Below are 21,253 nucleotides of genomic sequence, written 5' to 3'. Positions count from 1 at the left end.
ATTTATTACACTTTAAAAATCTTTTTTCACATCAGTCTCTGAATAATTTCCTTATGGCCTTTTTGATGGTGCTTATAAGTGGTGCTTTCAGAATCAGTTTATTTTTAAAATGTTCTTCAGGTATAAGGAAGCCAAGTTTGAAGTTAAGGTATAATTAATGGGCTGGCCAGCTTGACCCTAAGGTGCAGTCATATTAGAATACTTAGTTTGCATGTAGGACTTGGTATTTTCCAGCTATAGCTCCTATTGCCTTTATTTGCATTGGCCTTTCCTGCATTGAATTGAACATCTCAAGTTGGATGCTATAAAAAAAAAAAGAAGAAAGTTTAATCTGTGAAAAGTTTGATTATGTGATTTGCTAAGTATAGCTTTTGGCTATTTTCTGGGAAATTACTAGACTCCTTTAGTTCTAGATGTCTTCTTTCTTGAGCATTCCCTAGGTTTTTTCCTAAATCCTTTCCAGCTGTTACAGCAAGGGCACCTCTTGTGTAATCCTCATTGATAACCAGAGGTCTGTTCTGTTTGCTGAAGAAAGGGTTTATGTGAGGGTAACATAAGAGAAATTGGTGGAGCATTCAGTGCAATTTGTGAGTTCTGTTTATTAGTAGACAAACTGTATAGAATCATCTAAATTCCAGTAAGTAACATCTGGTTCATCCACACCTTCATGCTACTTTTCTTTTGCTTTCTCAGCTTCCTTCATTTTAAAACAATTTACATACCATTAGCAGAATTTTGTTTTCTACTGGTTACATGCTAGATGGGAGCGTACATTAATTGAAGATGATTTCAGATGTGTGCAGACCATGGTGAGATTTTGGAAATCTCTCATCCAATTGCCAAAATGGATGGGAACAGATTAAGACAATGAGCTATTGATGAGATGAATAGCAGGGAAGTGATCACTTTGAACTTAATTAAGTCATTAGCACTTTTGCTAAACTTTTTCAATTGGTCGCTATTAGAAAGCAATTGCTAGGTGCAGATTGCCTGGTTTAAAGTTCTAAGCTTCTTACAAACCATAGCATCTAAGGACGCAGTTCAGGCTCTGGATCATGAGATAACTCAGGTTGGAGATGGCCTGAGAGATCTGTAGTGTAGGCTCAAACCAGGGATGAGCAGAGCTCAGACCAGAATGAATACGCATGGCTTTATTGACCCTGGTCTTGTAAATCTCCAGAGATGGAGGCTGTGCAATCCCTACAAGCAACCTGTTCTTCTGCTCTACTGTCCTCATGGCAAGTTTGTCTGCACAGAACCTCCCTTTTTTCAGCTTATCCCTGCTGTCCCATCCTGCAGCCATGCACCGCTGTTTAAAGCCTGGCTTCTTGGTAGCATCCTTGCAGGCATTGGCAAGCTGCTGTTAGGTTTTCCCAAAGCCTTTGTTCCTGCAGGTTGAACAAACCCAGTTTCCTGAGCCTTTCCTCAGAGGATAAATGATCCAACATTGGGAGCATCCTGATGGCCCTCCCTGAGCTCACACTACTTTATTGATGTTTTAGGGGCCCAGAACTGAACACATTATTCCAAACATGGTCTAGTGAGCACTCAGCAGAGCGGGTTAATCTTCAGCACAAAATAAAGCCAGCTTTTAGGTTACTAGAAAATGCTGCTGGCTCATGTTCAGCTTGCTGTTCACCAGGAATCCAAGAGAGAAATTAGTTACATTAGTTGTAAAATTTAGTCTGATCAGCCTCATCGTCTATAGCCTATATTTTATAACTTATCACTCTATGTCAAGTTTCTCTCCAGATTAGCTTTAGGTGTCTATACCTCTGTTTTCGCAAATCCCAGTCTTTTGTCCTTTTGTCTGCATCTGTGTCTGCCTGGCCTGTGAAACTCATATTTTCTGCCCTTGGATCTCCTGGGACTTTCCTTTGTAACTGTGTATAGTAGGGACAACAAATAGAAGCAGTGGTGGTAAAGAATAGCTGATGTTTTATGTGTTGTTTTTGGGGATATTGATGTCTGCCAAAATTGCAGGACAGTCTCATTTGGCTCATGAAGCTTTGAGAAATCTTGTGCAGGTGAAGCTGTATTTTCTTGGCCTTAGCCATGCAGAGCAGCTGCCTGCAAGCAGAAATGCCTTATCTGCAAGCACAGATGGTGTAGCTCATTAGACCTCCTAACAGAGCTGAAAATTTGGATGACCTCTTGGTCTTGTGAACCTTTATATATTTGAAATACTCAGACTTGTGTTTCATGCCTGAAGATTCCTGCACATCTTGCTTTACCTCTGTCACATCATTGGAACAGTGTGGTCCCATTACTGGGACTGTGGCCTCAATGCCTCATTTTCTTGCCACATGCACAAATGCCACAGACAGTGTTCCTGACAAACAAGTGGCAGTTGAGAGTCCCTGATAAGCTGGGGCATTGCCACATCTTCTTAAAGTTGCTTTCACTCTCGGTATGGCAGGGCAGATGATCTTCCCTTGAAGACAGTTATTCAAAGACTTAGGCTACATCCCTGTTTTCCAGAGGATCTGCACTTTATGGAGTAGATACTTCTACCTGCAGAGGGTAGACAGCCTTGTTGCTGTGTAGGAAGTCAAGTCCTGGATGGAACTCTTTCATTTCAGCTGTCTGTCACACAGGAATGTTTCAAGAAGTATCAGGATGAATTTTTAATAAGCTAAGAGGTAATATGTTCTGAATTACATATAGATGTTCAAGTAATGTTATGTGAGACCCACCTTGTGACTTCTGCAGTTCATCTCTTCAAGATCTTCATTTGCATTTATATTCCCTTAGCTGAATTGCAAGAACCAATTGATCCCAGAAAACAACCCTTACATAATCAGTTTGCTGATCTTAAGGTATCCTGGGCGAAACAGAGGTAATTTTGCTGTTTGTTTTTTTTAATTCAAAGGATAATAATATACAACATGTGAGATGATCATCAGTCTGCTGCAACCAAACAGTTTAGCATCTTGGAGAGCACTTCTTGCCATGGATAAGGGGTTCATTCTTACTGAGAGAGACATTATCTTGGATGAAGCTCTCATAGTTAAAATTGTCTGCAATGAATGAAGTAATGCTGCCAAATTACTGCACAGGAATAGCCATCTGGATATGCATTGGGGTTTTTTTGTTGTTGTTGTTTTGGTTTTTTTTTTAATTAGATTAATAGACCTGGGCACATAGACAAGTAGAAAGCCCAAGATCTAGATATTAATATCATTGTAAAAATGGAAAATGGAAAAAAAATTGTTACAAGCTTTGTGTTTTCAATAGGAAAAAGATTGGCCCTGTGTCTTAGAGTAAGAGAAACTTGTTACTTGAAGTTTTGATATCAGCCTTATGTATGAAATGTACATTTCTTCCTGGCTGTGGAAAGCCAACTGTGCTGTAAAGGGTATTAGGTATTCCTTCTAAAGGGGATGTTGCAGGTTTCTGTGTCCAAGCTTGGACAGGATGAAGCATCTCAGGCCCACTATAATAAAAGGCAGTTCCTAGGATCTAATTTCATTTGTTTGCCTTTGTTTACATATTGCAGATGTAGAATTATTTTGGGGTGTCACTTTTATCAGTGATTCCCTATTCTCTGCTCTCAGAACTGAATTTTACTGTGAAAACTCTGACAGAGACTTTGCTTCCTCTATCATGATTTTGGTCTCCCACAAAAGCAGATTAATCAGCAACCAGCCAACCTTTGGACAGCTTTATTTTAGGGTAAAAAGGCTAATGGGGGAAAAAAGCAGTTTATAAGTTGACTTTCATGGGATTTGACTAAGTTGCTGCAGAGTCAGAAGTTCACCAGTCTTCTGTTAAGTTTTTAATGTCTCTTAATCCACGCATTTTCTGTGAAGATGAACAGTGTTGACTGCTGAGGCCCATTGTTTTCCAATTTGTCTATGTTCTAGAAATTTTACATTAATCTTCCATTTTTAGGAACTCAAGATTTGTCTAGACTTTGTATCAGTGCTACAGTATGTTTTTAGTGTTACATGTGCTGCTTAATTTAAATATGTCTTCATAAAATAATTCCTGAAGTTTCCATATCCCAGAAGTCTCTCAGTTGTTAGATGATTATATTAGAATGGTTGAATTGCTTTATGCAGAAGTTGACTTCATAAATGCAGGAAAGGAGGAAATCAAATTTTACTGTGCAATAGCACTACATAAAAACTATTTTGGTAGATAGTAACTTTTAAGACTGTATCTATAGCAAAATACAATAATACAGCTGAAATTCACTAATCTGTATTTCCTAGAGAAATGTACATGTACATGGTTAATTCTAAACTATAAAATGTAAATGTGGGTATCTTGATTACTTCATGAGTTCATTGTTCTGTAATTATCTTTGGTATTTATTTCAGAATAATCGCTGCATAATCTGATGTTTGTGTCTCAACTTTAAAAGTTTTGAATGCTTTATATGGAACTATATTTGACAGTAAAAAATTCAGCTAAGTTAAAATCTTTTGAAGAATAAAATAACTTATTCATCATTTCGACTTTTCAGTCCCACCCTTACAATAGCTTTTTTGTTTTCTTGAAGTACCTAACAGAAACTGTTGGAATAATAAGAAAATTCCCAGTGTTTATAAGCACTTCAGAAAAGGCAGTCAGGAAGAGCCAGAGAGCTACAGGCTGGTCAGCCTTACCTCACTTCCTGATAGAGCAGGCAATCAGGGAAACTAGTTTCAGGTACTAGAAGGACATGAAAGTGATGGAAAAGTCAACATGGATGCATCAAAGGGAAGTCATATTTGATAAACTTCATAAACTTCTGCAATGAAAATACCAGCTTGATAGAAAAGGGGAGAGCCTCCTTGGATGTTTTCTACCTAGGGTTCAGAAAGACCTTCAAAGCTGTCTGCTGAAAGATCTCTGTAGAGAGGATCTGATGAAGCATGGGCTCGATGAGTAGAGGGAGGTCAGTTGAAAACTGCTTGAATAGCCAGGCCCAGAGAATTGATCATTTAAAGGAACTCTAGTTAGAGACCAGTTATTAGCGCTGTACCCCTGGGGTCAGTACTGGATCTGGTCCAATCCTCTTCATCATCTTCATTAGTGATCCAGGTGATGGGGCAGACCATGCCCACAGCAAGTTTGCATATGACACAAAACTGGGAGAAAGGGCTGATATGCCAGAGGATTGTGTCCAGTTCTGGGCTTCTTGGTATGAGAGGATGTTGGAGCTACTGAAGAGGGTCAACTCAGTGAAGGGCCACAAAAACGATGAAGAAATTGGAGCACCTTTGCTCTGAAGAGAGGTTGAAGGAGCCAGGGAGAGCTTTTCAATATATATAAATACCTGTAAGTAGGGCACTAAGGGAGACAGTGGTTTTTAGTGGTACCTTGTCACAGGACCAGAGACAATGGGCACAAACTGAAATACAGGAGGTTCTCTCAGGACATCAGTCAAAAAAACCCCAGTGTTTCCTGTGAGAGTAACTGAGCACTGGCACAGATTTCCCAAAGAGATTTTTGAGTCTTGATCCTTGGAGATAATAGAAAGCTGCCTGGACATTGTTTTGGGCAGCCTGTGTTCTAGATTGCCCAGCTTGAGCAGGGGCTTGGATCAGATGATCTCCAGAGGTCGCTGCCAACCTCAGCCCTTCTGTGGTTCTGTTGTGGAGTGCTCTGTAATTACAGTTCTGTAATTTGTTTTATTAGTTTTTTCAGTGTTGTTTATCTTTTAGACTTATAGACTGGCTAGACTAGACTCTCAAATCATTGAAGGCAGTTTTGGTTTATGAACTCTGTATGTGTATGGCCAGAGAATAGGTTAGGAATGAGAGTTTCCAAGACTCTTTTAGGTTGAAAAGTGCTATAATCTAAGATAGATTTTCAATTTCTATCTGAAGTGTAGTGGCAGACCTCTACTAAAAGGGATATTAGATGAAGCACTTGTCCTTTGTGCTGCTGCCCAGGAGAAGCCACCCAAGCTGCACATACTGGAGAATGGATGATCCATGAGAGCCATCTAGCCTTTTCAGAGTGTGGCCTTGTACAGCCATCTGCACATCTTATAAATGATCTGATGGGACAATGTGGAACCTGCTCTTGGTTGTCTGTACAGCTTTGTTGGTCCAAAGTGACCAGAGTTCTGATCAGTAGGCTGCCAGTGTCAGATGAGTGCAAAAAAATTATACATTCACAATGAAATGCTCCATGAAGGCAGAAAAAGCTGGTGATTTTCAGAGCGAAACAGCTGCCATGGGCATGTGAACCTCCAGAGAGACAGCCTGCCCTGAGCACTGACCCAGCACTGGCTGCAGTGATGGGACTGTTATCTGTGCTTGGCATCTGTTTGTGGGCACAGTGCTCAGTGAGCCTGAGCTGCCGCCAGATGAACCACTAGGGGAGACACTCAAGTGCAGGTCTGGGGACAAGGTCACACTAGCAATGATGTTTGAGTTGGCCTCTGCTTGCACTGCCTGTTCTGTGCTTAAAAGGATTATGATCTTCTGGGCTGTCAAGTCCACATTTTGCACAGTACTATATTTCTTTGTCATTACAACCAAATTGTTAATAGTTAAAAAGCACATGTGAGAAGATGAACAACCATCTCTTTTGCACTATCCTGTTTATTCTCAAAGAATTTGTGCTAAAATTCTTTTCATCTTTTCCCTGAGGATTATATCAGATATTTCACTTCTCCCATGCTTCTGTGATAGTGGTTCTGCAGGCTCAGTCACACATTCTACTGAAAATTCAGACAATGGTTTCTCAAGTACAAGTACCCTACTTAATTTTCTTCACTCAGTTTTCAGAGGTACAGATGTTCCTGTTTAAATCAGTCACATTTGTGAAGGCCTAAGCCCTTTGAAAAATGCAGCAGGGTATACTAAGGAAAATAGCTAGAATTCAAGTTTACAAACTGCATTTGAAACTGTTGTGTTATGTGCACAATAGCTGAGATACTGAATAGGTTTCCCTAGGTTTTCCAAGGACATAAACATCACCAAATTACATCTTCCCATTGCTATGTTAATATTTTGATTTGGTCTAAAACCTGACCTACCCGAAATAATTACCAGCCTTCCTGAAGTTCTAAATACGCATTTTCATTTAAAAACTGCTACTGAAGTCACACCTGTCAGTCTGGTTTAAGCTTTTAATTAATTTGTTTCTTAAGATTACCATACCTAAAAGAAATGGTAACAGATGATGAAATTGCTTCATGTGCCAAGTGACAGTGAGATAACATTTGGTGAAATAAAAAATGAAACTCTCTGAGCATTGAGTGGTTTGTGAGAAAGTTATGAGGGGCTGCTTGCCAGTCTGTGATACCTAGAGAAAGACAGGAATTACTTCAGGCTGGACTTTTACAATAGTGAATTGCCTTATCTCACGTTTTCTGGAGTGTTTCCATTCGTTGTTAACACCCTGCTGTTACTTGAAGCTCTGCAAAGTGAATGCAGGCTAAAATCAGCATGACTTTGCCACTTCCAAGGGTGATCATAGCTCTCCCTTTGACATAATGCTAGGTAGCTGCTTTCTGTCACACAGTGTGGTCTGTCATGCCAGCACAGGCAGATACAGAGAGTGGGAAATTCTCCATTCATTTTTCTTCTGTTGTGGAGAGTTGTAGCCTTTCTATTTCACATGTGAAAGTCGTAATGTTTTGATTCCTAAAAGATTAGGCTCTCCAGTGGTCTGTTTGGAAACTGGGCTTCAGGAAATAGCAGAGGTACCAAAATTAACCCATGAATGTCTGGTAGTTCATTACTGCTGATAGCTTATTGGTGCTTTACATATGAGTTGCAAATCTGTCTTTTGATGGTCTTTCAGAAGAATGGCAGTGTTTCTCATCTCTGTATAGGCTACAAAACATTTGGATTGTTTCCCCATGTCACAACTATAAAACTGGGAGGGAAGGGGATTGGGGATAGGAATTGCATACATGTGATTATACTTAGCCCACCCACACAGAAAAGGGGGAGAAGAAGGAATATTTGTGCACCAGTGTTGTGTCCCTTTGTATGCTTAACAAGGTCATGGCCAAGCCCTTTGTCTGCCTGAGATGGGAAGTCCATGGCAACATGTCACTGATACCCTGGGGTGCACACATCAAGGCACTTCATAGGCTGATCAGTGGCATCCTTGCATTGTCTTTTCATGGGCTTTCTCTAGCCTTACTTACTAAAACAAGATAGCTTGTGCTTGACATGGAACATATCCATGCTATTATCCATGGATAATTCTCCTGCCCTGTTATTGTGGCCTGTCATAGGAGCTTACACTTCCACTATGTTTTAGGATATTTTGCCTAATGTGTATTCAGCAGTACTGCCAAAGGAGAGGATGTTCTTTTTCCCTTTCTTTTTTTTTCCTTCCCCTCCCCCTTTCCCTTTCATTTCACTTTCTGTTCCCTCTCCTTGCAGTTTTCTTTCCTACTGTACCTCTGCCCAACACTCAAAAAACTCCTGAACCTAGGAGGAATGGGCCCTTCTCGTCTTACTTCTATTTATGGGTCAAGTAGCATGATTGCACTGTGTTTTTTCTGAGCTCTGGACTGTGCTACTATCCCCTCTGTGTTGCATCAGGTAGGGTTGCTGTTCTCTGTAGCAGAGCTTCACAACAAAACTTGCTATTCTCCCTTAAAGTTCCTGCACGCTTTACTTTCTACTCCTTTTGATGTGCTATGGTTATGAATGAGGATTGGTGCTGTAAAATTCATGGACATTTCTTCACAACTGGAAGTAGCTAGAAGAGATCCCCCTGATAGGCAAAAATGAAATTAAACTTCAGTTTGCAGCTGGCCATTATGTAGCAGCAATAGCATTGCTGTCATCTGGGTGCCTAGGGTATGTCTCTGTGGGCTTCTTCTGTATGAAGATTTTAAATAAATATGACAGGAGCCCAATACCCTTCTGTCAATTTTAATGTCATAGCAGCAAGTACTCAGAGCAAGAATACACGAGAGAATCTGTCTCCTCTCTTGACAGTGCAGGTTAATAATAGGAATGCCATGTTGGTTAACGGAAACTTTTTCCATAAATATGGAGGATGAAAATTATTTGTCCTTTTGATAAAAAATAAAGACATTCACTTTACACCTGCTCTTTTTGCATTTTTTTTTGGTGGTCACATAATGAATGGGTAGGCATTTGATGTTAAAGGTGTGTGCAAACTTGTTTGTTGGTCAAAAATTTACATGTATCAGTTTATAAAATGTGATCTCAGAATATAATGTAAAAGGAGAATTATAAGTGAATACAAGTACAAGCAGTAAATATCTCAGACATTGATTTGGCTTCTTGTGTTCTTATTTTGGGCTTTTTGAAGTCACAGCTGTCTGGTTGTTACCAAGAACCTGTAGTAATGCATGTGTTGGGGTTTTTTCAGCCCCTATTCAGAGAATAGATTTTCACTGAACCACAGCTTTTTGTGTCTGAGCAGCCTCAAATGCAGTCTGGCCTCATGACTTATTTGCACCTGCCATGAGTAGGTGCTCTGGGAGTCGCTCAGAGACTGAGAAGTGACAACAAATAGACACCAAAAATACATTATTGCTACTTCTAGCATTGTTGCATTCTGCTGACCTTTGCTATTCTATGTTTTGCAGCTCTCTTCTAAATAAAATATTCAAATAATACCTCTACTTTTCAGTTAAATGTAAACTTAGATTTTTTGGGTGGGGGGCTCAGTTTTTTAAGATAATCTGTATTGTAAGATATCAAACCAGAATGTACAGCCTTAATGGAATCTGAGGCCTTTCTCAGATACATGCATTTCTGTCAGTATGATTTCTACTCTGTCTCACACTCTTCCATGAGATGTTTTCCTGATGAAAGCAGGATAACTGTCTGAATCCTTTCCTGTGTTCTTTGACTTAGCAATCCCGGGCCAGTATACATTCTATCTTCTCCCTGAGTCTTTGATTAAAAAAAGAGGAAGAACTATAAGATCTAAATTGGTGCTGTTGTTCCTCTGAAGTATTTTTAGGACTTCTCATTGCAAAGGTTTTCAGCTGTGTCTAAGATCATGTGAATTCAGAAGAGTTCAGCTGAGTCAGGCAGTGCATCGTCTTACGCTCCAGCCTGTAGCAAAATTTGGTTGCTACAAGTTCCAAATTCCTGATGTATTTACGTGTGAAGTGATTATGCTGCAAGTTACAGAGATGCTTTCTCAGGAAAGCACTGACTTTGGAAATACATTATCCAAAGTCATCACATCATAGAAAATAAAGAGTTTGGTGATTAACTTGCCACTGTTGCGTAGTTAATGTCTTGCGATTAAAAACAACCGCAAGAACTACTGGTTTGGGATGTAGTCCTTGGGGGCTAAAAGGCTGTTAGAGAAGGACAGGATCATTACCTTACCTGTACCCTCTGCCAAAAAAGTACCATTGAAAAATTTCCTCTGGTTCTTGCTCCTGCAGATCTTGAGCTCCCTCTAACCACTTGCTTTCACAATGAAAACTCAGCAGGGATGTGTTTTACACTGAACTCTTAAAATAGTCAGCATTCACACATGTTTAGCTCTGTGTCCCAGCATATTGAGGAGTCTTAAAGGTGGGAGGGGAAATAAGGAAATGTAATGGAATCAAGAGATAAATAATAGAAAATACATTTTTGTAGTAGAAATAGCATCTATTTACAAAATGTTTCTTCGAAATGGGAAAATTTGAAAAGAATAGGCTATGAGTCACCCCACATTATGAAAAGTTATGAAAAGTAGTGTTTACAAATTGGCTGTGAGTATGATAAATGGTGTAGTTATTGTGACAATTGCTATTTCACCTTTTAATTATCTGAAAATCTGATTGTGGTGGTGTATGTTTTCATTAATCTTCACACTGATGTACTGGATCTCCATTGAACTACATAAAAGTAAAAATTACCTGAATCATGAGAAATCTCTGCATTTGCATATTAATAGGCTTTTACAAATCATGTCACAATTCATTAGTAAATAAAAAGCCATTAATTAAAATGCTTCTATGTCCAAATATACACAGAATGACAGAAACAGATTGTTGAAGTGTACGGAGGAATGGTATGGTTATTTTTGCTAATCCAACCTAAGCTGATACTTAGATACACGTTTTAAAGGTAAGTAGGGTAGTGATTTCTTAAGTCACTTCCTGTTATTATATTGTCACTTGTTATAACATCCAGGCAGTGGCCAAAGGTACTGACACCAGACAGTAATTTTGGAAAAATTGTGTTCTTGCTGGGTCACCCTTCAGCTGGAAGATCAGAAATGTGGCTTTAGACAGTGCTCTAGCCAGAACTGTCCCACCAGGTAGTGGATAAAGTAAAATGAGTAACTTTTAGTGCATCTTTATTCTTTTCTGTTGTGCTGTGCATGGAAATGACCAGTATGAAATACTAGTACGAACTTGCAGCATGAAGTACTACTAGTACTGCTGCTGCTTAATAAATGTAAGCTCAGCTGAGACTGTGCATGCATGTTTTATTTTCATTCCTCAGAGAGGCTGATCTATTTGTCCCATAGAAGCAAAGCAAAGAAGCAAAGATGTGCATCACAAACAGAAAAAATGTAGTCTAACCCTGCTCTGTGTGGTAGAAGGTGATGCTGCCAGGTAGTCAGCTGCCACCCTGCGGGTGCTATGGTGCTTCTTTAAGGAAATGAATTGCTTTTGCTGTTACTAAAGCCATTCAAAGAAATAGAACACCAAGAAGTGGCAGATCTAAGAGATTGAACTAGAAAAGTAGCAGTCATTCTTCTTTGATTAACAGAAAAATCACTAGTGGTATTGACGTTCAGGAGTTTGTAGTTGCTTTAAGATTTCTACATCCCATTGAAGTGAATGGGTACTGCTTTAGTACTATATTCAGATTTAACAGCACATTGATTTGTTATCCATTTGAATTGTCATGGCTTCTATTATCACTTTACAAAGCTAGACATTTATTTCACACAGAGTGAAAGCTTAGTGTCTAAGAACTCCTCTTGACATCCTTCAGATTACAATGCTTTGAATCCCATTGCTATTGATTTCCTGAAGGTTATTTTCTGTGTATTTTCATAGCACCAAGTCCCAGTCCCATTGACAGTGGAAGTTTTGCAGATGATTGTAGTAATATCTGATATTGACCTTCCAGATTAAACCCATAAGATTAATATGGAAGGAAGAAACAGCCTGTTCTGGTAGTGTTCAGGGGACTGGATGTTTCTAGATGGAAAATGACGCTGCCTTTCCAACCGCCGCCTCTCAGCACAGGCACAGTAATGGTAGTAGAGGAATCAAGTGGTTGCTTCCTCTCAGGTCATTGGAGGTCAGCTTCTCTGTGGAGAAATTATACTTCAACAAGTTCATTTAAATGAAGATGCACCCATGTCTGAATCCTTTTGAGAGAACTTCGTTCCTTGTCTTGTGTCACAGTAAAAACCTATCTGGGCTAAGTGTATTAGGGACTAGGGAGTTTCTTGCTATTAAAAGTAAGCTGTTAAGTTAAAAACATTTCTTAATTCCATCTTCTGTTGCTCCTATGTGAGCTCTGAATATAAAATTGCATACTTAAAGAATGTTCTCTATGTCTGGATGACATGATTTATGGCTCCACTTGCCACTGGAGAATAGGGAAAATTGTGTCGATAACTTTGGCAGGGTTTGAACTAAAGCAAGTTTTTGGCTAAGAACAGTCAGCTTACACAATCTTCAGCTGGCATCTGATACTACCAGAGTATCTTCATGACCTTCCAACATCCTTTATCATGTTCAGAGCTTCCCCAGGAGTGGCCTATTGAAATGGTCAAGAACTACCTTATGGTACCTTGTGCTATGGGCAGAGACATTTCCTTTGGAGAGCTTCACGTGACAGTAGAGTGCGACTGTAGGATGGAAACCATTGAGAATGCATAGTGTAAAATTGGGTTGAGAAGGCTCCCCATTACAGTTGCATGGCTGTGGAAGGTGATGCAGTATTTATGCATGTGCAGATGCCTGCATATTTGACTTCGTGTCTGCACTGGTTTTGGGGAAACAAATGGTACTGCAATTGCTCAAAGCAGTAGGAGAGTGAAAGGTGCACATCTACTGAATGATTAATACTGTGAAACATTGGAAAGCAAGATTCAGGTTATGAACTCTTAAGGGGAGAGGTTGGGAAATTTCAGGCCACTGCTGTGTGGCTCTGAGACAAACACAGCTTCACCTAGGCAGAAGTGATGAGATTTTCACCTTCTCAGCTTCTATCTTCTTGTGGTTTTCTCACTGCACTGACATCTTCTATTCCTAGTATGGCATCAAGCTATTTTTCCAGTTGCACTCCATCTTTCATCTGCTGAGAGATGGGGGAGTACAACAGTGCCACAACTGGCTCCTACATCTCTGTAGCCAAGACACTGCAGTGCAGGCCCATGCTCATGATATTCTCAGCATGGAAGTGTATTGCTGTCATGGGAGCATGCACAGGGATGCACTTCAGCGCCTGACAAACACGTGGAAGATTTGGTCTTCTCTCCCTTTTGAACCATGGCCTTTGGTAATTTTGCAAATGCTTGAAGTCTACCCTATTTCCTTCCTTATTTTAGAGTTTCCTTGGAATTGCATCACCATTTAAGCACTACTTACTTTATGTCAGTTTTCATAGGTCTCTTTTTTCCACAGTTAAGTGGTTACAGATTATTAAGTGGGCTGATGCTGGAGTGGCTGCATGTGAGAAGTTGGTCATTGGTGTTCACTAACAGCTAATGGAGATACTGCAATAAGAGGATGGAACCTTTATAAATCAACCAGCAGCTGGAGAATTGCAGACTATTTCTAAATCCTCTGAGTCTGTGGAAAAGGTGAAATACTTAAATCTTCATTTTGTGATCAGAAGGCAGCTTGAAAGAGAAATTTATTCTCTAATAGCAATATCATGTACAACAATATAGATAAGAGATGGTGGATCTCTTTCTTAAATAATTTCTTTTTATGGGTTATACATGAACTAAAACAAAAGATGAATGAGAGGCTGGTGAGATTAATCAGGCCATATGCTGCAATGCCTTAATAGTGAATGTAAGAATAATGAATGTCAATCAGTTGCTATTAAATGTAATGGCCAGTCATTTACCACCTCATTAAAAGATCAGGACACCCGATTTGCTTGTATGTGAATAGCAAAACAAATAGTAATTAAAATTTTTTCATAGGGCATTGTGTTCTCTTGGGGTGTATCAGGGCACAGCCTAAGACATGCAGACAGGAAAGTTGTATCCCAAAGTAGCATCTGTAGGTACGTGTAAGAATTTTGTGTGTATTTCTGTATGCACTGTGTTTCGTCAAGATTTGCCATCAAGGGGAAATGCTGCTTTTTACTTGTTTTAGTATTTGCTGCAGCACCTGGATGTTTTTGAGGTTGTTCCCTCTTTCATCTACAGGAGACTCTGAGGTTCAACAGTGCCATCCTGTGGATGATCTTAAAGATCTGAAAGCTTTGGCAGATAAATGACCTCAACACAATAAATTATCGTAGAATATCAGATACTGTATGTCCCCATGCAATCAGCTAAAACATTTCTCTCTGGTGGTCAGTCAGACTAATTATTACTTTTCTGTCCATAAAATTAATAACCTAAATGTATTATAACCAATGGGAAATTATTTCAAGCAAGCTGATGAGCAAGCTGATATTAGTTTTGTTCTGTTGCTGAGAAGTGTGATTTTAATCATCTCAGTGTGGTTTTAATCATCTTAGAATTTATTTTTGCAGACAATGCCAAAATCAAAGGCAACTCTGTAAATTCAAATAAGCATCCCTGTAATGACATATCTGGACATCTTTAGAGAAGCATTAGATTGAAACTAAGACTAGTTAATGTTCATGTTTCATAACCAGAAAATACAAATTCCCAAACAACCGTGAAGATTAAGGTGAATGATTTGAACAACTGGGCACAATAGTTTCAATTGCAGAAATAGAAGGGCAGGATTAAAGTATGACGTTTTGTTGACTGAAAAGGAAATTCTGCTCAGAATACTTGGGGAACCTGTTCATGGAGTGGATATCATGCCAGGAAAAAGTAAAAACCCACAAAACTTCTGCTCTTATTAGGGGGCAGTTGGGGGATTAATGAGTAATTGCAGATCATAGTATTTCATATATGGTTTTCATTTTGCTTGCCTAAGTTAATTGTGAGGAAAGTGAATGGTGTTTATTTGGAAATGAGCAGGGAAATAAAGGCAAGCTGATCAGTGGAAGGTTCTGCTCACTTTTCAAGTCCTTGCTGTTTTAGGGTGCTGGACGGGCAAGGGTATGCTGTCTGTGTGCTGCCTTTGCCTGAAGGATCAGGGAGCTGGGTGCAGCCCCAGGTGCTGTGCTGTAATCTCTTTGGTTTGCAGGAATTTCTCCTTTGCTTTCTCCACGCCTGTCACAGAAATGGCTCCTTTGCTCTTCACAGCTGTTAGCCAACTATGAGTCACAGTACATGCCAGTGGATGATTTGATTAAAACAAGGAAACATCAAGTCACAAACTCCAGCATTATTCTTGGGTAGGTAAAAATGATGATGTAATTTGTGGTTCCAAAGTCTTAGAAAAACACATATTTATAGATTCTATATATCTGTTTGCCAGGCTTACTTAAAAGAGCAAAAGGTGATTACCAGTGTTAAGACATATCATTAATTCCCACAAATATGAAAAGATACATATGAATAATTCCCATTCTTTAATCATAAATATGAATAATTCCATCTAGAAGATTATTTTAATGCAGTTTTAATGATTTAACTTTAGTCTAACATATTTTGACAAAAAAAATCATCCAGTCTGACAAAACCTTGCATCTGTGTAGTTTTGTCCTCTTTAAAATAGGCTAACATGTTTTGAATGTTGGCGTAGTGGAAATTTTGAGATCAATGCCTTATTTTCAGGAGGTTCTACATTTAATTCTATTTTAAAGATACCTGCTATTAATAATTTTAAATTTAGTCTTCTGCAAGTGTCACTTTCTACTTATACTGTAACAAGCGTAGATGAGAGCAATATTACCTACTCCTTTGTATACATACTGTATGCTAAGAGTTCTTAGCTGTCTCCTTATGTGGGTTCTTTGTACTCTCTCAGCTGTTTTTTCTGTCTATATTTTTCGCTCTTGTTCTTCACTTATGGTGTTCCTGGTCTGAATACCGTATTTTAATAGAGGCGTACTGTGAGCTACTATTTTTACTATTGCTTTTTCTCATTCTTTCTTAGTCTTGCTATATTGTTTTGATTTTTCTGATCGCCAGTGTACATGGGGCACTCACCTTCTGCACTGTGGCTGCAGTGAGACCCACTTCCCATTTTAGGAGCTTTTGTGTTTGTGTGGACATCAGCAGTGTTTGGGGGTGTTTCCTGGTTTTGTCAACTCTGAATGGAGCCCTTTGGTTTGGATTGCACTGTGAGCAGTGCTCACAGTCCTTCCTCCAGATTGGATCTGCTGTTCAAACTTCTGCTGGAAGCCAGCATTATATGCATTCCATCCTATCAGATAAGGGATGCAGTAGGTAATTTGGGTGCATCAAACACCAGAGTGGCTGCAGGTGTTCATCCCCCCCACAGCAGGGTGCTCTGCTCTGTTCTGCATTCGGGACCACTCTGAAACAGCTGTGAATTTGTGTCATCTCTGTGTGCATACGTGCACCGGCCTCTGCATGTATGTGCACACCTTCACTGCATTTATAGATAGAGATACAGTTAACTGCAAATTTCCCTGTTGAATCAGAAAACTGATTTAGTCAGGATCTCTGTTTTAATGGAGTTCGATAAATAGTCATCTGCATTATGTGTGTTCTGTGGCCTCTAGGAGATTTCACAGTAACTCCTGTGTCACTGTGTTTGTGTTTGTAGTATGTCTGTCATACTTCAGTTCAACCAATCCCTCTGAGGTGAAGGCACAAGATTTTAGTATTATCAATGCCTCGTTTCATCTAGTTAATGATCTTTGCAAGTTATTTCATCTTCTTTGTGATTTACCTTCCATGTCAAATAAAGATCCTATTAGAGCTAAGTATTATGGAATAATAGAAATCTATTCTATTTGAACAGTCAGGACAAATTAATCCAGTAGAGAATCTGATGTTAAACAGCTGCAGCATCGCACATGTAAAATCAGGGTAAGTTCTCTGGACACTTAGATCTTAACAGATGTGTTCTTTTTCTCCATATGTTAGAACAAAATAAGGATTTGCTCTGAAAGTATTGACACAAACACTAACCAGTCTTGGCAAACACAAAGCTGTGTTCCTTACACAGTATCAGCTGTGACTATTCATTAACTTTAAATAAATGTGTGCATTAAATAGCTGTAAAGCACATATATGTATAAACAAAATCAGGTTTTGTCAGAAAATATTTTTTTTTGCTTTCTTGTTTACTGATGCCTAGACAAAGGAATGCTGCATCTTCAAAACAACATCTGTCAAACCGATTTTCATCAGATTAAGTATATCCTCAGAAAAACCATCACAGTTTACAAAATACTGGAAATGTAGGTTGTGCTTTGTATAAAACACCAACAGAATTTAAAGCACTTAAAAGTGTTTTATAAATGTAGCGATGATAGCCTGTGCCTCTTCTCCATTTTTGTTCTATTTTCAGGAAGTTCTTGGGAAAGATAATGAGTGATGTTGCAACACTGCAATCCCAGTAGATGTCTCAGAGTGCAATTACGGAGTTATGGTCCTGGCAGCTAATCTGGGTCCACAAAAGCCCATGATTTGGGAGTCTGGCAGTAGAGATTGAATTTATTATGACAAAGTTCATCTCTGGAAAGATTTCTCTCATTAGGAATGAAATTAAAGCATGAATCAGTGACTGATTATCCAGGCCTTTCTCTGATCTGTTGAATTCTTCATTAGTATAGATGTGTGATTATATATGCTCTGGCCTGGTTCTGGTTCTATAGATCATCAAAGATAATGAATAATACTAATTTTTTAAAAGATTTTTTTCTGAAACAATGTAACTGGTAAAAATGTAAGGAAAGTCAGGGATTGACATAGGACATAAATACTGACACAATCATTCCAATTTCTGGCCAGCTTTTTGGCCTTTTTCCTTGCTACAGGATAGTTAATACATGGAAATGAGCTTGCTATTAAGCTGGTGTGTCTTCTGTAGGAGTGAAGCATTTTTCCTGTGTAACAAGTTAAATAGAGAGGTGAAGCCTCATTACTGTGTGCACCTGCAGCTGATCATGGAAACCTGGGGCAGCCAGAAACAAATGCCAGGGTTTCTGCAAGGTTTTTGTGGATGGAGGATAGAGGTGCTTGAGCTGGAAGCTGCGTCAGCATTCCCATTAGTTCTTCTATTTAAAAGCTGGAAATGTAGTATGAAGGACGGAGAGTCCAGTCAAAAATCCATGAAGATGACAAACAAGAGGGAAAGTCAAGGAGAAAACTGTTCCAGCTGCATTGGGGAGTAGATACCTTTTGCAGCTCTGATTTCCTGTTAGGTTGTTCTCTGTGTGTCAGCACTATCCTAGAGTGTCCCACATGAGCCCTAAGTGAGGTGTTTTGGTGCCTACCACACACCTGTGGGAGAGCCTAATCAGTGTCCTGTTTCCAAGGCACTGTAACTAAAGGCAGTCACAGAACCCACTGCATACAAACAAGGCTGAATATGTTATGTCGTGATATTGCTCAAGATAAATGCTTTGTGTCTGAAAAATATAGTTTTCACTAGGAAGATGGTACTGCTGAGTTTTGTCTTTATAAAGATGTGCTAGCTGCTTCTGAAGTACTACCTGAAGCATAAACCTCATATTGAATTTTAGCTTACAAGAAAATGACAATGATCTTTACAGGATCTTCAGCCTAATTCCCGAGACAAAAGAACATACAATTAAATTAAAATAAATACAGAAATCTGCCCAATAGTCTAACCATATCCAGCTCTGTCATGTACTTGGGAGACTTAACACTTGCAAGTTTGGACCCTGTGAACATGAATAGCATGGCATTTCAACAGGAGGCTGGGGTTTCTAAGCAGATTTGTGTAATTTGCAGTGGTAAAAGGTGTTCGAAATGACCATTATGTAAGAGATTCCTTCTGGTTGTCATTTTTGGCAAAAGCCATAGAACATTGCACTTGTTTTTAAAGTAAGAATTATGAACTGCACAGCAGGTAATACAGTGTGGTAGTTGGTGAACAGCTCATGGCACATTCAGCAAATACAGGCTCTGCTGGGGAAATGTTGATTTGAATTTCATGCATCATCCAAGCATAATGAACATTGAAAGGTCATGTTAAGAATATTAAAAAAAATCCATCTGATTTGACTTTTTCACCATATAATGTCAAGCAAAAAACAGTTTCTCTGAGTGTGACTAAACCATGTATAGTTGAAGAATAAATTGTCATACTTTTTTTTTTTCATTTACTGTTCATTTCCTTTTTAATGTCATGGTGTAAGTGTGTGAATTGTACCTTGAGCCACTGCAGTACATCTGTATTTTCTCAGTCAGAGTTATTTCTTTGAGTTTGTTACTCAGCATCCAGTAAGTCTCATGCAGACTGGAACGTACTAATTGGCTCAGTATAATTAGAATGAAATGGAAGTGTTTTGCTATTGATCTTTGCTTCTTATTAGTTTGTACTGACAGAAAATTGGATTGAAAAGGTCTAATACAGCTATTAAAATGTTATTTCTCATGGCAGGAAATATCACTATTATTCTTCCATAGAAGTATTTTAGAGCAGAACTCTCTTGCTTTCTCCTTTTTTTCTAACCTTGTCTTTCTGACTTTTTTAAAATTTCTAGGAGGGATGCTGAGCCTTGTTAAATAACCAGGCTGTTCAGAGACTGAGTAGCGATACCATGACTTACACAGGGCTCAGGCAATATTTATGAGTTCATTATAACAAGTCTAATACTGTGCTGCTTGTTATCTTAACTTCACACAACATCATGTTAATAAATTTTTACAAGCTGTGTAGTTGTAAAGTGCATCATAGTAATCACTATCATTCCTCTAATAAGTCATTTGATTTGTGTGTGCTTTGTGTTGTTCCAGCCTTGTGAGCTGTAACATCTCAGGGTAGGACCCTTCTTGTGGTCCAGGTTAATGGACCTGCTCTGAGTCCTCAGTTGCAAGTGTTCCCAGGGGGAGGGACACCTTCAGCTCCCCACTCTGCTTCCCTCTACAGTGCCTCAGCTTACATGGTTTTCTTACAGGAGAATTACTCCTGTTGTGGAGATTTTCTGGAGCTCCAGGTCCCAGCCCTTCTGCAGACTCCATGCAGATGTGTGGTTTTACTTGCCCCAGAGGCACTAAGGTTGCTGTGTCTGTAATTCAGACTCTGGCAGTGCCAGCAGGGCAAGCGGTTGGACACAGCTGTGCTGTAGCCTCCAGGTAGAGGTGGTCAGCTCAGGAGATCAGGGAAACCAATGGCTCGTGCTGACCAAGCTACAGAGAACTCTGGCTGTGGAGAGTCTGTTCCTGTTGGTGTGGATGGAGGGTCTGCAAATGAGAAACCAGGAAAGGCTTTGCTTTATGTTTTTTAATATTTGTTTGATTACAGACACATTTCTTTTTCTTATAATAGACTACCCGCTTGAAAAGCTGTGATTTAAAGTACTGAAAATCTGTGATTTAAAGTACAGTCTGTTGCTCTTTCTGAGACTCAGAATCCTCATTCATTTGATTGACAGATGTAAACTTGAAATTTATTTTATTCTCTAACACAGCAGTGACTTTAGTCCAGCTGCAGTTTTCATTGTGCAATACAAATACACTAAGTCTAAAGTACTGCTGGCAGTTTATGTATAAAATTTGAGGATTAAGAAACCAAAGCAAACAAAGACTCAGCATTAAGAAGCAGTATTGTTGGACTAGCCTCTTATTTCTGTCACAATCATTGTGAAGTAATAGCAGCCAAAACCTAAAGGTCTGGTTCTGGCTGCAGTAAGTACTACTAAGGCAATAGTCATTTGAAGAAAAAATATGTCTTGTCTGTTTGAAACATTAATCAGTTAATCAGTTTCCAAAAATGCCACCTTTTTTTTTTGCACTGTATGTATGATTTCCTTTTCATTTTTACCTTCTAAATAAGTGATACAAATAATCTCTCTTATTTTTTTCAGCCCACCTAAGCCAGCGGTGTTCATCTCCGGTGTCATTGCTAGGGTAAGATTATCAGTAAATTTCTCTCAGTCATAGCAAAATTACTGTGAGCTTTTCAGAATTACCTCCAATCAGAGCAAAATTAATCTTTTTCATACCCCTTCCTCTTTTGTGAGAGGAGGCTTTGTGTTTTCTATATTCGTGTAAGGCCCTTTGAGCATTCTTTCTGGATTTGTGTGAAATTGTTCATTGAAATAATTTCCACCATTTTTCTTGTAATTTTAGC

The 21,253-nt window shown here is 39.1% G+C and overlaps 1 protein-coding gene across 1 annotated transcript in view; it reads left to right on the top strand.

The window, feature by feature from the left end:
* Nucleotides 1-21,253, top strand: part of DAP (death associated protein) — a 46,394-nt gene that overhangs the window by 20,705 nt on the left and 4,436 nt on the right. Inside the window, exon 2 of the mRNA XM_014307666.2 lies at nt 20,988-21,030. Coding sequence (XP_014163141.1) covers nt 20,988-21,030 — 43 coding nt within the window. The remainder of the gene's footprint in view (nt 1-20,987; nt 21,031-21,253) is intronic.

Source organism: Geospiza fortis, unplaced genomic scaffold (genome assembly GCF_000277835.1).
Source record: "Geospiza fortis unplaced genomic scaffold, GeoFor_1.0 scaffold281, whole genome shotgun sequence".
Classification (NCBI taxonomy): domain Eukaryota; kingdom Metazoa; phylum Chordata; class Aves; order Passeriformes; family Thraupidae; genus Geospiza; species Geospiza fortis.
The sequence above is the reverse complement of the archived record's forward strand: the minus strand, read 5'-3'. Positions and strand labels throughout refer to the sequence as shown.